Source organism: Emericellopsis atlantica (genome assembly GCF_019669845.1).
Source record: "Emericellopsis atlantica unplaced genomic scaffold F5Z01scaffold_39, whole genome shotgun sequence".
NCBI classification, from domain to species: domain Eukaryota; kingdom Fungi; phylum Ascomycota; class Sordariomycetes; order Hypocreales; family Bionectriaceae; genus Emericellopsis; species Emericellopsis atlantica.
In genome coordinates, this window is record NW_025764741.1 from 46073 (window position 1) to 58249 (window position 12177).

At 54.4% G+C, this 12177-nt stretch overlaps 4 protein-coding genes across 4 annotated transcripts; 3 read left to right on the forward strand and 1 right to left on the reverse strand.

Annotated features, from left to right (window-relative positions):
• Positions 1-348: 348 nt before the first annotated feature.
• Positions 349-1704, forward strand: F5Z01DRAFT_677937 (ornithine decarboxylase; the record flags this gene model as incomplete). Its single annotated transcript, XM_046265407.1, has 1 exon — positions 349-1704. One exon carries the CDS (start codon positions 349-351, stop codon positions 1702-1704), a length of 1356 nt encoding a protein of 451 aa, XP_046114175.1.
• An 815-nt stretch (positions 1705-2519) lies between these two features.
• F5Z01DRAFT_378419 (glycoside hydrolase superfamily) lies at positions 2520-5079 on the forward strand. The gene is made up of 4 exons (XM_046259404.1): positions 2520-3343; positions 3405-3521; positions 3569-3758; positions 3808-5079. Exons 1-4 carry the CDS (start codon positions 2735-2737, stop codon positions 4911-4913), a joined length of 2022 nt encoding a protein of 673 aa, XP_046114176.1. The 5' UTR covers positions 2520-2734; the 3' UTR covers positions 4914-5079.
• Positions 5041-8306, reverse strand: F5Z01DRAFT_378461 (SNF2 family N-terminal domain-containing protein). Its single transcript, XM_046259405.1, has 3 exons — positions 8134-8306; positions 5449-8080; positions 5041-5396 (listed from the first exon to the last, which is right to left on the reverse strand). The coding sequence occupies exons 1-3, from the start codon at positions 8198-8200 to the stop codon at positions 5168-5170; spliced, it is 2928 nt and encodes a 975-aa protein (XP_046114177.1). The 5' UTR covers positions 8201-8306; the 3' UTR covers positions 5041-5167.
• Positions 8307-8781: 475 nt separating this feature from the next.
• F5Z01DRAFT_666626 (uncharacterized protein) lies at positions 8782-11361 on the forward strand. The gene is made up of 3 exons (XM_046264243.1): positions 8782-9080; positions 9136-9292; positions 9338-11361. Coding segments are annotated over exons 1-3 (1923 nt in total). The 5' UTR covers positions 8782-9078; the 3' UTR covers positions 11102-11361.
• The last annotated feature ends 816 nt before the right edge of the window (positions 11362-12177 follow it).

The following is a 12177-nucleotide window of genomic DNA, read 5'->3' on the forward strand; positions in this document are numbered from 1 at the left end:
CCGTTACGTTTGTCAGTGACCGCGATTTCAGCCTGCGCAAGACCAGCCACATCATCAACGCGATCCCCCCTCCACCTGTTGCCGCTGAGCGACCGTAAAGTACTCGACAACCTGCACTTCAACTCAGGCTCAGGCCGCCAGTCCGAACAGGATCCGTTCTCCGACACCCGTCAGCTGCCGCATAGGAGGAATCTTGTGTCTCTTCCTCTCGTAGAGGGAGAGTCGAGGAGGCCTCGCCAGTCCATTGAGGGTTCAGTCTGCTATCGCTTTCGACCGCCCTAAGACCGCTTCAAGCCCCAACAAGCTTTTCAGTCACCAATACCACCCACCGCAACCACGGATATGGTCATGGCAGCTGCTGCACTCGAGCACCATGTCATCCCTGATCATCATACGCTGATGAGGAAGAGGCCTTCCATCGTGGAAACTCTGATTCATCCCAGTGATGAGAATGCCCCTCAACCGGTCAACCCCAAGAAGCTCATCGGCGAGGCTCTCCACCAGCGTGTCGAGGCCATCGACCACGAGCTCTGCGATGCTGGCGAGGAGGACACCTTCTACGTCGCCGACCTAGGTGACGTGTACCGCCAGCACCTCCGCTGGAAGAAGAACCTGCCTCGCGTCAAGCCCTTCTATGCGGTCAAGTGCAACCCGGACCCCAAGGTCCTCAAGCTCCTCTCTGAGCTTGGCACTGGCTTCGACTGCGCCTCCAAGACGGAAATCGAACAGGTCCTGTCCATGGGCACGAGCCCCGATCGCATCATCTACGCTCAGCCCTGCAAGACAAACTCCTACGTTCGCTTCGTCAAGTCTGTCGGCGTCAAGCAGATGACCTTTGACAATGCGGACGAGCTCTACAAGATCGCCAAGCTCTACCCCGGAGCTGAGCTCTTCCTCCGCATCATGACGGACGACACCTCCAGCTTGTGCCGCCTGAGCATGAAGTTTGGCGCCGCCATGGACACCACTGAAAGCCTCCTCAGCTTGGCCAAGGACCTCGACCTGAACGTCGTTGGTGTCAGCTTCCACGTTGGCTCCGGTGCTTCGGACCCCATGGCTTTCTTCCAGGCCGTCCGCGATGCCCACACTGTCTTCCAGCAGGGTCGCGAGTATGGCTTTGCCATGCGTACCCTCGATGTGGGTGGCGGCTTCACTGGCGACACTTTCGAGGACATGGCCGCCGTCCTGGACGGTGCCTTGACCGAGTTCTTCCCTGCTGGCTGCGGCGTCGATATCATTGCTGAACCTGGTCGTTACTACGTCTCCTCGGCTTTCACCATTGCCTGCAATGTCATTGCGCGCCGCACTGTCGAGGACCCCACCCTCGACGGCAAGGGTTACATGATTTACGTCAACGACGGTGTATATGGCAACTTCTCCTCCATCATGTTTGACCATCAGAACCCCGTCGCCAAGATCCTGCGCGCCAGCGGTCAAACGCTCTACGATACCCCCATCGCCAACCCTGTACCCATCGCCGAGGGCGTCGAGTACTCAGTCTGGGGTCCCACCTGCGACGGCATCGACCGCATTGCGGAGAGCATCCGTTTTGACGCCATTCTGGACGTCGGCGATTGGCTCTACTTTGAGGACATGGGTGCCTACACCAAGTGCTCTGCCACTCAGTTCAATGGCTTCAGCAACGCTCACGATGTCATCTATGTCTGCAGCGAGCCTGGTGCGGAAGCCCTCATTCGGCTGTAGGAGACTAGGGCCGACTTTTGTTCAGCCCACGTCGGTCCGCGTCAGTACACGAGAAGAGTTGGACCTGGAATAGGAATATACTTCTGTCAACTTAATACTAGAGCGAATACAGACGATTGAGCGAACACTTGACTCCGCAGCAACTTAGAGGCTACGCCTGGTGATTGTTCGCGGCGATCGGAATCGGCCGCTATTGTTGCCGACGAAACGATCTGCTGTGCAGGGTGCGATATGCATGCATTTGATCTGTGCAATATGTCGTTCGGTTTATTTTCAGGAACCACGTCTCATTGCATTGGCAATCTGCCTATGAGAAGCGACCGTTCAACATGGCATTCAGGGTTGCAGCGGTGCAGGGTAACGCAAGTCTTTGATGCTATATATCTGGCCAACCTCTTTCATGTTGACATTTGAGCGTCCGCGACGGTTTCTAGAGACGCGATAGTGTCGCCGAGGCTCACATGTCCCAGGCAGAATGAACAAACAGGAGGCCCTGAAATAGGCTGTATAGCCCGGAAACACGAAAATTGCTGTGCGACCATGCGAGCTGGGGTTGGACAACAGCAGCCGTTCCTGAGATCCGGTCTTGTCCGCATCATCAGCCCACGCAATTATCCGGCAGCCCGCCCCATCATGCAGCACGAACGACATTCTGATTAAGAAACAACCGCACGAATCAGGTGCTTTGACCCCAGCCTCTCTCCGCACTGAAGAGATCGGCAGACGTAATACTATCGGTACTTGGACACCCAGAAACCAAGGCAACATTCGGCTGGGCGTACGATACCCCAAGTTCCCAACGTGCCGCGCCCCGGGGGCCTGACCATTGGATAATAAGGTTAAAGTGCCGATATTTGAAGCGGCGTGCCCTGAATGGATGGGTAGAAAGGGGTAAAGGCGAGCTACGGGGGCAGCCATGGCCACTCATTATCCGTGCAACCCCGACTAGGTATAAGAAGTACGGACGAGAGCGGCCTCTTGTGAATGTGGTGTCTCTTTGAACTACCAAGCTCGCCGCGCGTCTTCCAAGATGAGGTCCTTCATCCTTTCCCTGGCGCTGCCGCTCGCCAATGCGTTCACCATCAACGTCGCCTCGTCCGGTGGTAATGCCACTTCTGGAAAGCAGTATGGTTTCCTCCACGAGGACATCAACAACTCTGGTGATGGTGGCATCTATGCCGAGCTGATCCGCAACCGAGCCTTCCAATACTCTGACGCGTACCCCTTGTCTCTGGACGGCTGGCGACCCGTGGGCAACGCAAAGCTCAACACCAGCCGATTGGATGAGCCATTGAGCGATGCCCTCCCCGTCAGCGTCAATGTGTCCCCCCGCAAGAGCAACTGCACGCCCAGGAGGGGTGCGGCCGGCAATGGCAACATTGGTCTCTTGAACGAGGGGTGGTGGGGAATGGCCGTCGAGGAGAAGACCTACACGGGTAGCTTCTGGGTATATGGTGGCTACGAAGGTGTCTTCACGGCCGAGCTACGCAGCGACCTCGAGGAAGATGTCGTGTTTGGCAGCGTCGAGATTGAGAGTGAGGCGCAAGAGGGCAAATGGGTCGAGCACACCTTTGAGCTCGTGCCGGAGAGCAATGCACCCAACAGCAACAACACTTTTGCTTTGACCTTTGACCCTGCTGTAAGATTAATCACCCAGAAGGCTTGGATTGGAGTGATGGCAGCTTCTGACCTCTGTATAGGGCCTTACGGATGACTCTCTCAACTTCAACCTCATCAGCCTTTTCCCGCCCACCTACAAGAACAGAAAGAATGGTCTTCGTGTCGACATTGCCGAAGCACTCGCTCAACTCCACCCGGTTTGTCCACATGTTCAATCACGTTGATCTTACACTGACAAGCATAGTCCATGCTGCGATTCCCGGGCGGCAACATGCTCGAGGGCGAGACCAACAAGACATACTGGGACTGGAAAGATACCCTTGGCCCTCTCAAAGATCGCCCTGGCTTCCCAGGTGTTTGGGGCTACCAACAGACTCACGGCCTCGGACTTGTCGAGTACCTGGAATGGGCTCAGGACATGGACCTCGATATTGGTACGATAATTTATTCGCACCTTCGGCAGAAACTTTCTAACAAGCACAGTGATCGGCGTGTGGGCTGGCCTTGCCCTGAACGGCGATATCACCCCCAAGGACGAGCTTCAGCCTTTCATCGACGACGCCCTGAACCAGATTGAGTTCATTCGCGGACCTGCTGACTCGACCTGGGGCTCGGTTCGCGCAAGCCTCGGTCACCCTGACCCATGGCCTCTGCACTACGTCGAGGTGGGCAACGAGGACTGGCTCGCCGGTGGCGACGCGGGCTGGGAGAGCTACCAGGAGTACCGCTTCCCCATGTTCATGAAGGCCATCCGCGAAGCGTACCCAGACATCACCGTGATTTCCTCCGGCGCAACCAGCGATGGATACGACATCCCTGCCCCCGGCATCGGCGACTACCACCCTTACCGCGAGCCTGATGCTCTTGTCGAGGAGTTTGACATGTTCGACAACCAGCCCATCGGCCACATTATTGGTGAGGTCGCTGCTACGCACCCCAACGGCGGCATTGGCTGGGACGGTGACTTGATGCCGTTCCCGTGGTGGATCGGCAGCGTTGGCGAGGCAGTCAGTTTGATCGGCTACGAGCGTAACGCAGACCGTATCCCAGCGACATGCTACGCCCCTGTCCTGCGTTCCATGGACAGGTGGCAGTGGGCTGTCACGCTGGTCCAGTTTGCTGCTGACCCCAAGCTGACGACCCGCTCCACCAGCTGGTACGTCTGGGAGCTGTTCGCCGCCCACCCCATGACGCACACTCTGCCAGCCGAGGGAGAGCTCGACCCGCTCTTCTACGTGTCAGGCACCAACGAGGACAAGCAGTCGTTCATCTGGAAGGCAGCCGTCTACAACACCACGGACCATGCGGACGTACCCGTCTCCCTGTCCTTTGAGGGCGTCGAGCCAGGCACAAAAGCCACGCTGACGGTGCTGACCAACATTGAGGGCGACCCGTATGCATACAACGACCCCCACGAAGGCAACAACATTGTCGGAAGCACGGTGACGACGGTCGAGGCTGGCGATGACGGCGCCTTTGAGTTCGAGCTCCCAGAGCTGAGTGTTGCGCTCTTGGACACAGCTCAGGAAGACGTCCAGGCCAGGGACACAATCGATGCCAGGGAACCGTCAAAGAGTTGGAGGGCCTAGTCGTGTTTGTATGCAAGCTTAGGGGCTGTCAGACTAGGCACCTCGAATCAATGAAACCCGTTGCATTCATATAAACTGCCAGTGTAGTTGAAACGTTTCTATCCCATCTCCCATGTCCTGAGCGAAGCAACCGTGAACGCCATGCTGCAATAGTAGAGGACCAAAATGTCTCCTGCCTAAGTAATATAATATCAGATAAAAGCCGCCGGGGGATAAATAAGAATGATCCTGGACTTCCAAAGCAGACGAGGCAATTAACTTCCGCGGAACAAGAATTGCATGTCTTCGGGCGTCAAAGATTCCATGGCCTTGGAATCGCCATTCACCGTGGAATGAATCATGTTCGTCTTCTTTTCTTGGATCAGAACCATTCGACTTTCCACCGAATCTTCGATACACAGCCGGGTGATTGTGCAAGGACGAGTCTGGCCGATACGGTGGCATCGATCAGCCGATTGCCATTCTGCAGCGGGATTCCACCAGCTACCAAAAGATTAGCTCACTTCAACATTGGACCATGAATTAGCAGACTCACGGGTCAACGATGAAGACGCGGGATGCCTCAGTCAGGTTCAGGGCCACTCCGCCAGCTTTCAGCGAAACCAAAAAGCATTCAACATCCACGTTGTTCATGAAGTGTTCAATCGAGGCCTGGCGCTGGGCTGGAGTCATGCTTCCATCGAGCATGACAGTCGTGATGCCGGCACGACGGAGGCGCCACTCAATCAACTGCAACATGGTGGTGAACTGCGAGAAGATGATGGATTTGTGGGTAGCGTTGTCCGAGCGGAGCTGATGTAGGTCATGAACCAGAAGCTCAATTTTTGACGAAGAGGTCCAGTTCTCCATCTTGATGCGATTGATAATCGACGATTTCTTGACGTGGTTCTCATCCTGTTCGATCTCTGGTTGCTCCAAGTCGATAGCCAGGGGGATGTGGCATCGCGGGCAGTCAGGGGTATCAGTAGATTTGACGTATCCAGCGACACAGGCGCGACAGAAGTCGTGCTTGCAGCGACTTTTGACCGTGTCCTCAGCTGGTTCGTCGCAGATGCAACAAATAAGGACATTCTGCCCACCATCGGCGTTCTTCTTCAGGATAAGATCCGGATGATCCGCGACTTGTCTCATCTGCATGATGAGACCAAAGATGTTGGCGTAGTTGTTGAGCAAAACACCTTGGGCCACGTAGGTATCAAACTTGCGTTGGCCACTCGTCATGATGCTATTGGCAAAATCATTCTCTTCCTCGCCAAAGAATTGCCGGTCAATCTGAATTTCTTTCACAGGCAATTCCATCGAGTTGGTATGGTCTTTTTTGAGGCGCCGGAGCATGATGCGTTCAGTCATGAGGCGAAGCTTTTGGAACGCCTCTCGGCCAGGCCCCATATTGCCGTATTTCTGGATGGGGTTGAGAAGCTCCTGATTGAAGACCGATACATGCTGCATGCCCGAGTGGTTGCATTGCGAGCATCTTCGCTCCTCATCCATCGACCACTCCATCGTCGAGCAAGGGCATTGCTTGCACAGGTACGAGGAAAACGGCTTGACGTTGAGAAAGCGTATAAGCGAGAAAAACTCACCAATGCGGTTCTGCAGAGGAGTACCTGTCAAGCACCACCTGTAGTCTGTCTTCAGAGCGAAGCAGGCTTTCGCAGTCATGGTGCTACGGGTCTTGATGCTGTGTGCTTCATCGAGAATGATCCGATGGAAATGTAATGAGTGGATTACACTCTGCTCTTTGTGAATGCCAGTTTTGCGCGTGAAGCCTTTTTCTTGCTTCCGGTACATGGACTCAAGACTGTTGTACGACATCATGATGACATCGTACTTCTTGAGTTCCTTGATGGTGATGCCTTTGACTTGTTGGTTGGTCGCGTGGAAGACGAATGTTTTGAGGGTCCCATCAGTGTATGACTTGATCTCAGACTGCCATTGCATCAGGGCAACTGGAGGAACCAGCACGAGAGACGGTTGCTTGGCTGGATAATCAGACATGATGAGCGACACAGCCTGTATGGTCTTTCCTAGACCCATCTCGTCGCCGAGAAGGCCGCCTTTCCATTCCTGCTTCTCCATCTCTTTCATCCAAGCAAGACCTTCAAGCTGGAACGGCTTCAGTCGACGTGAAATATTCGGTGGCTGCTCAGCTTTGCCAGCATTAATGACTGGCTTAGCCCGCAAATCATCCCACATTGTGAGAATCTCAGAATGGTGTTTTTCGAGCCTGTCGCGCTCTTTCCGAGCCCGGCCGACGTGACGAGACCTTACATATCCTCGTCGAGTCTCTGTGATGCGGCGCACAGGGGCATTGGAAATTGACTCCGAATCACTAGTAGGAGCGGAATCCAGCCCCGAGCCGATGGACGATATCGCACTAGATTCCGTCGCAGCGTAGCCAGGGGGCAGATTATCAGACTCGGCACTCAGGAGATCACCGGACAATTCTGCTCCAACTCCGGGGTTGATGATAGCCGCGCGCCTCTTACGGGTAGCGCTCAAAGGCATATCATCCTCCGAATCGGCGTCTGAGTCGGCCTCTGAATCTTTGATGTATTCATCATTCTGCAATCGAAGGGCCAGCGCAGCATCATCATCAACATCGAGCTCGCTGTGCGAGGTCTTTGCTTTTTTGGAGGGGTGGCCATTTGTGACGGATGAAACAGTAGAGGTTCTGCCGCGCTTCGTAGTGGCGGATGGATTCGAAGCTCCCGCTTTCTGATCATCGATGTTCTGAAGTTCCTGGGCGATTTTGTAGTCAACAGCGCTGTGAAACGAGTCTTCGTCGTCTTCTTCTCCTTCGCTGTCTGCAATGGTCGTTCGTGGCCTCATTGCGTACTCGCTGTTGTGGTCATGGCGCTGTCGCGCAGGGCCGCCGGACGGGATCCTGACCTCAATGTGTGATTTCAAGGCTTCTGGGATGTCGGCGGCAACCGGAGTCGGGAATTTGCTGGTAGGAGGTGTAGAAGGGTCGCTTTCCGATGTATCGTCACCAGTGACTGGTACTGACGAGCCTGCCTCGCTCATAGCCGTGGTGGAAGCAGATGCTCGACCTGACCTTCGCGTAGGGGTGGGTCTACCTTGAGGTGTTGATGAAGTTGATGTAGTCGATGCCAAAGACTTGCGAGGCCTACCTCGACCACGTTTGGGCTCCATCGGTGTGGTAACTGTCGAGTGATTAGGGCGGTAGTGTCATGGGTCGAGCTGGGAGTCTACTTACGCTCGTGAGCAGTTGCTGCTGCAGGAGCTGCAGTGCTGTTGCGCTTTGGTCGACCTCGAGGCATCATGAGTGACTTTTGAGAACCGCGAATGTGGTCCGACTGCTAGGCGTATTGGAACAACTGAGCTAAGTATCGAAAAATAACGAGCGTATGTGATGGCACGCCGTGACAGCGGGCTGGAAGAGCTGAGTGAGTCGAGTCTGAGTGTCTCACGTATGAGCTCAATGACGATGAAGCGACAGGGGTATAAATGAGTTGGAATGCCACCTTGAGCGCACTCACAACTGCACACTGCTGTGATACGTGAGGCTCAAGAAACTTTGATGTGGGAAGAGAAAGGATCTACGCCAGAGCTGAATGCAAAGTGAAGACTTGCGGAAGGCGCCTGAGCGTGCACTTTGACGGAGCGCGACTCGCACAGATGGAAGGCTCGAATCGCCACATTCACTCACTTTTTCCGTAAGGTACCAGGGGTTAGACACAGTGCCTGCATGACGCTGAGAATCGGGCGTCGCGACGGCACGTGTGTGGATTGGTGGAGACGCCTGATGTATTCGCACTGTATTTGCACATGTACCCGCACTTTTGCGCGTGAGAACCGTGATCAATACAGTGCGGATTATGCGGAAAACCTTGCAGGGGTCTGAAGTGAGTCACATGACGGCGCGGCAATATCGCGAGCGTACAGTGCATGCACGGCGCGCCCTCCCGCCTACTCAATCGCCACCGGGGGAAAAGAAACGACTAGCGTCGGTCACTTGTTCGCCCTTTGCAGTTGCGAAGGCCGAGAGCTGCTAGACTCTGACAAAACGCGCAGCCGGCTGCTGATAAATACTAACCTTGCCAAAGTAGAAGACGCAAGATAGGTACCGCCAGACAGATCTGCCGCATTCTGGTGTTCCCTCGCCTTGACCCAGTCCATCACCAGTCTTTCTTATCAAGCAATGTAGGTCCTCAGGACATGATGCGGAAAGCACAGTTAGATGCTTACATATTCACAGGGCGCGACCTCGACGAAACCAAAGCGCCAGCGGCAGCAATGATAACGACGGCCAGAACCAGACTGTGAACGGCAACGACGGTAGCAACGGTGCTCGTAATTCACGTCCCACGCGTAACATCACCGGGCCACAGTCTGCCCTGACGGACTTCCTGGCCGTACGTTTACGACCGCCGATAGTTTGGCTTTGCTGACCGTCGTAGTCTCACAATATCTCAGCTCGTCAAATCCGTGACGATGCTGACCGCAGACGACAAGCTGTCGCGCAACAAAACTCAAGTGAGACGAATGGCACCTCGAATGCGAACGACGATCCCACTCCGGCACCTCTGCCACCTGCCCGCGTCGCCCGTCGGCAGTCCACGCGAGATGAAGGCGAACAAGAAACCCCTGAGAAATTGGCGCAAAAAGAGAAGGCTCTGGCTAAGATCAAGGCTTCCAAAGCTTTCAAGAAGCGCAAGAAGGATGCTGATGAGGAGTCCGACTTTGATGATGACGAGATTGCCCGGGCCATCTTTAACGAGCGTCATGCGCCTCTGCCGGGACAGATGGAAAACTGCGAAATATGCGACAAGAGATTCACGGTAACCCCCTACTCCGTTCAGGGACCGAACGGCGGTCTTCTCTGCGCGCCGTGCGGACGACAGATAGCCAAGGAACGACAGGGCGAGAAGCCTAAAAAGAAGGCACCTCGAAGACAGACGGCTGGTATTGGTTCTCGGAGAGCAGCCCAAAGCCGTCTCCTGGATGGCAGCGTGGGAACTCTGAGCCTCGCCACTCTATGTGTGCAGACTTTGGCCAAGAATGTCGAGTTGGCGGAAAGTTTGGGAGACCTGCCAGAACACCTGGTCGACAAGATCGCACGCATTTTCTCAAAGCGGCGACTGCTTAGCCCCGATACCTTGCCCCTGTTCCTCCAACCCTCTACGCAAACGATACACATTTATGATGGGGCAAAACTCGGCGAGCAAGAGTTGATCAGCATCTTCCAGATCGCGCCTGGTCTGAAACACTTCAAGGCGAGATGTGTGGTACAGTTCAAAGACGAGGTCATGGACTACGTACTATCGCGAGACACGTCAATGGAGAGCTTCTACTTGCATGGAGCGAACCTTCTGAGTGAGGATAAACTACACGAGTTTCTCCGAGCTCAAGGGTCCTATCTCCGGAACTTACAGATTTACTATACCGACAAGCACGTCGGTGACGAGACCATCGGAGTTGTTCGGGAACACTGTCCGAACCTCAAACGCCTGAAAATTGAGCATAATCAGAAGATGACTGACAAAGGTGTGAAAGCTCTTGCCAATGTCACTTGCCTCGAGCACTTGGGTTTACATCTGGATAACAGTCCAAGTTCTCCGGCCATCAGAAAAGCGGTCTCTGGTTCCGGACCTAATCTTAAGACGTTGTCGCTCAGCATCGTGCCTAATGCGGACGACAGTGTGTTGGATGCCATCCACATGACATGTCGCTCCCTCTCGAAATTACGCATCACCGAAAGCCACTTGATGACGGACGACGGATTTGCCGCACTCTTCACAGGGTGGCAGAACCCGCCTCTCACGTTCATTGACCTAGAAAAGTGTCGCTACGTGAGTGCTATGCAGCCCAGACAGAACGATGACCTCGTGGGTCTCTGCAGCAATGGATTCAAGGCCCTGATGGCACATTCCGGTCCAAGACTGCGATATCTAAACGTCCATGCTTGCCGTAACATTTCTCGAGAAGCATTCGAAGAGGTGTTCGACGGCGACTCGACATACCCCGAGCTGCGACGTCTGAAGATTAGCTTCTGCGAAGAGGTCACTGATTATTTGCTGAGCTGCATCGTTCGGTCTTGCCCGAACATCAAAGAGGTCAACGTATTTGGCTGCATGAAAGTGAGAGATGTCCGCGTGCCTCGAGGCATCATTCTGGTTGGTGTGCCGAATGCGCAGGGAATGATCACAGAAGGAAAGCATTGAGATGGCCGTTTCAAGAATATCTACTAAAAAAGCGCCTTTCCTGACTGCGACGCATCTCGCATGCGTAAAGAGTTCTCGGCGAGTTTTAGATCGGTCTTTGAGATGGCGACTGGCGCATTGGGCGAACGGAATATGCTGGACGAACAGCATTCTTATGATTTTAGACGAGACTATACCCTATTTATGTCATGGCTTCTACAAGTATCTCATTTCGGGCTTGTTGGTGACCGTCTGGTTATGATTACATCTCTATGCTCCAGACAAATCACGTATGACTTGAATCTTTGTCAAGAAGACTACGAGTATAGTTCAACGGCCACGAGCAATACAGTCGAACCACTTTCGTCAATACGCAACAGCGGGAGAAGGAAACAACCCTGCACGAATTGCTTGTTCCCCTCGCTATACGTATCTGGCTGACGAAGTCCGATCGGACCGCAAAGGTTGCATCCGGGGGAAAATCCCCATTGGGGTCGCGTGGGTGAAAGAATCCTGTTCTTCGATCTGTGTGTAGCTCTCCGGCCTGACTTGAATGCAAGCTTTCGATATTAACTTTGCGCAGCCATATTAATAACGCAAGAACAATATCACCGGTCCACCGGCCGACTGTCAGGGGCGCCCTTGGACAGTTGCGTCATTGCCCCCAAGGTGCACGGGGATCGTTAAGCGCTTCTGAGGAGCTCTCATGAGAGTCGTGAATCCGTGGCATGACTGCCGGACACAGCTGGACTGTCGTGTCTGCAAAAGCGTTCATCGCAAGACAGTCTTCCTTGCAGCTCGTCCGTTGGGGTCGTCATGAGTGCCGGTATACTCGAGTCCTTGATTGAAGTCTGTAATTCTGTACTTCGGATGCCAGGCTTCCCCGCAACAGCATGGTCAATCACGCGACAAGGTCCAGGGCTGGGGTCATGGTAAATCGTTGCCCAGACGGCGGTGCCAGTCCCGCTTCCTCCAAGCATGCCGAGGCATCGCCAGTCTTCCATGAGGAAAATAGCCACGTGCACACATCGACTTGCGCCCAATGGAACAATGTTGACAGGATCTCAGGGGAGCCTTGAATGCGCCGTCACGGCGTC

Coding starts and splice junctions, on each gene's coding strand:
- F5Z01DRAFT_378419 (XM_046259404.1), top strand. CDS start 2,735: ATGAGGTCCTTCATCCTTTCCCTGGCGCTGCCGCTCGCCAATGCGTTC. Junction 3,344..3,404: donor CTTTGACCTTTGACCCTGCT/GTAAGATTAATC, acceptor ACCTCTGTATAG/GGCCTTACGGATGACTCTCT. Junction 3,522..3,568: donor CACTCGCTCAACTCCACCCG/GTTTGTCCACAT, acceptor TGACAAGCATAG/TCCATGCTGCGATTCCCGGG.
- F5Z01DRAFT_378461 (XM_046259405.1), bottom strand. CDS start 8,200: ATGATGCCTCGAGGTCGACCAAAGCGCAACAGCACTGCAGCTCCTGCA. Junction 8,081..8,133: donor AGCAGCAACTGCTCACGAGC/GTAAGTAGACTC, acceptor ATCACTCGACAG/TTACCACACCGATGGAGCCC. Junction 5,397..5,448: donor CGCGTCTTCATCGTTGACCC/GTGAGTCTGCTA, acceptor ATCTTTTGGTAG/CTGGTGGAATCCCGCTGCAG.
- F5Z01DRAFT_666626 (XM_046264243.1), top strand. Junction 9,293..9,337: donor CCCTGACGGACTTCCTGGCC/GTACGTTTACGA, acceptor TGACCGTCGTAG/TCTCACAATATCTCAGCTCG.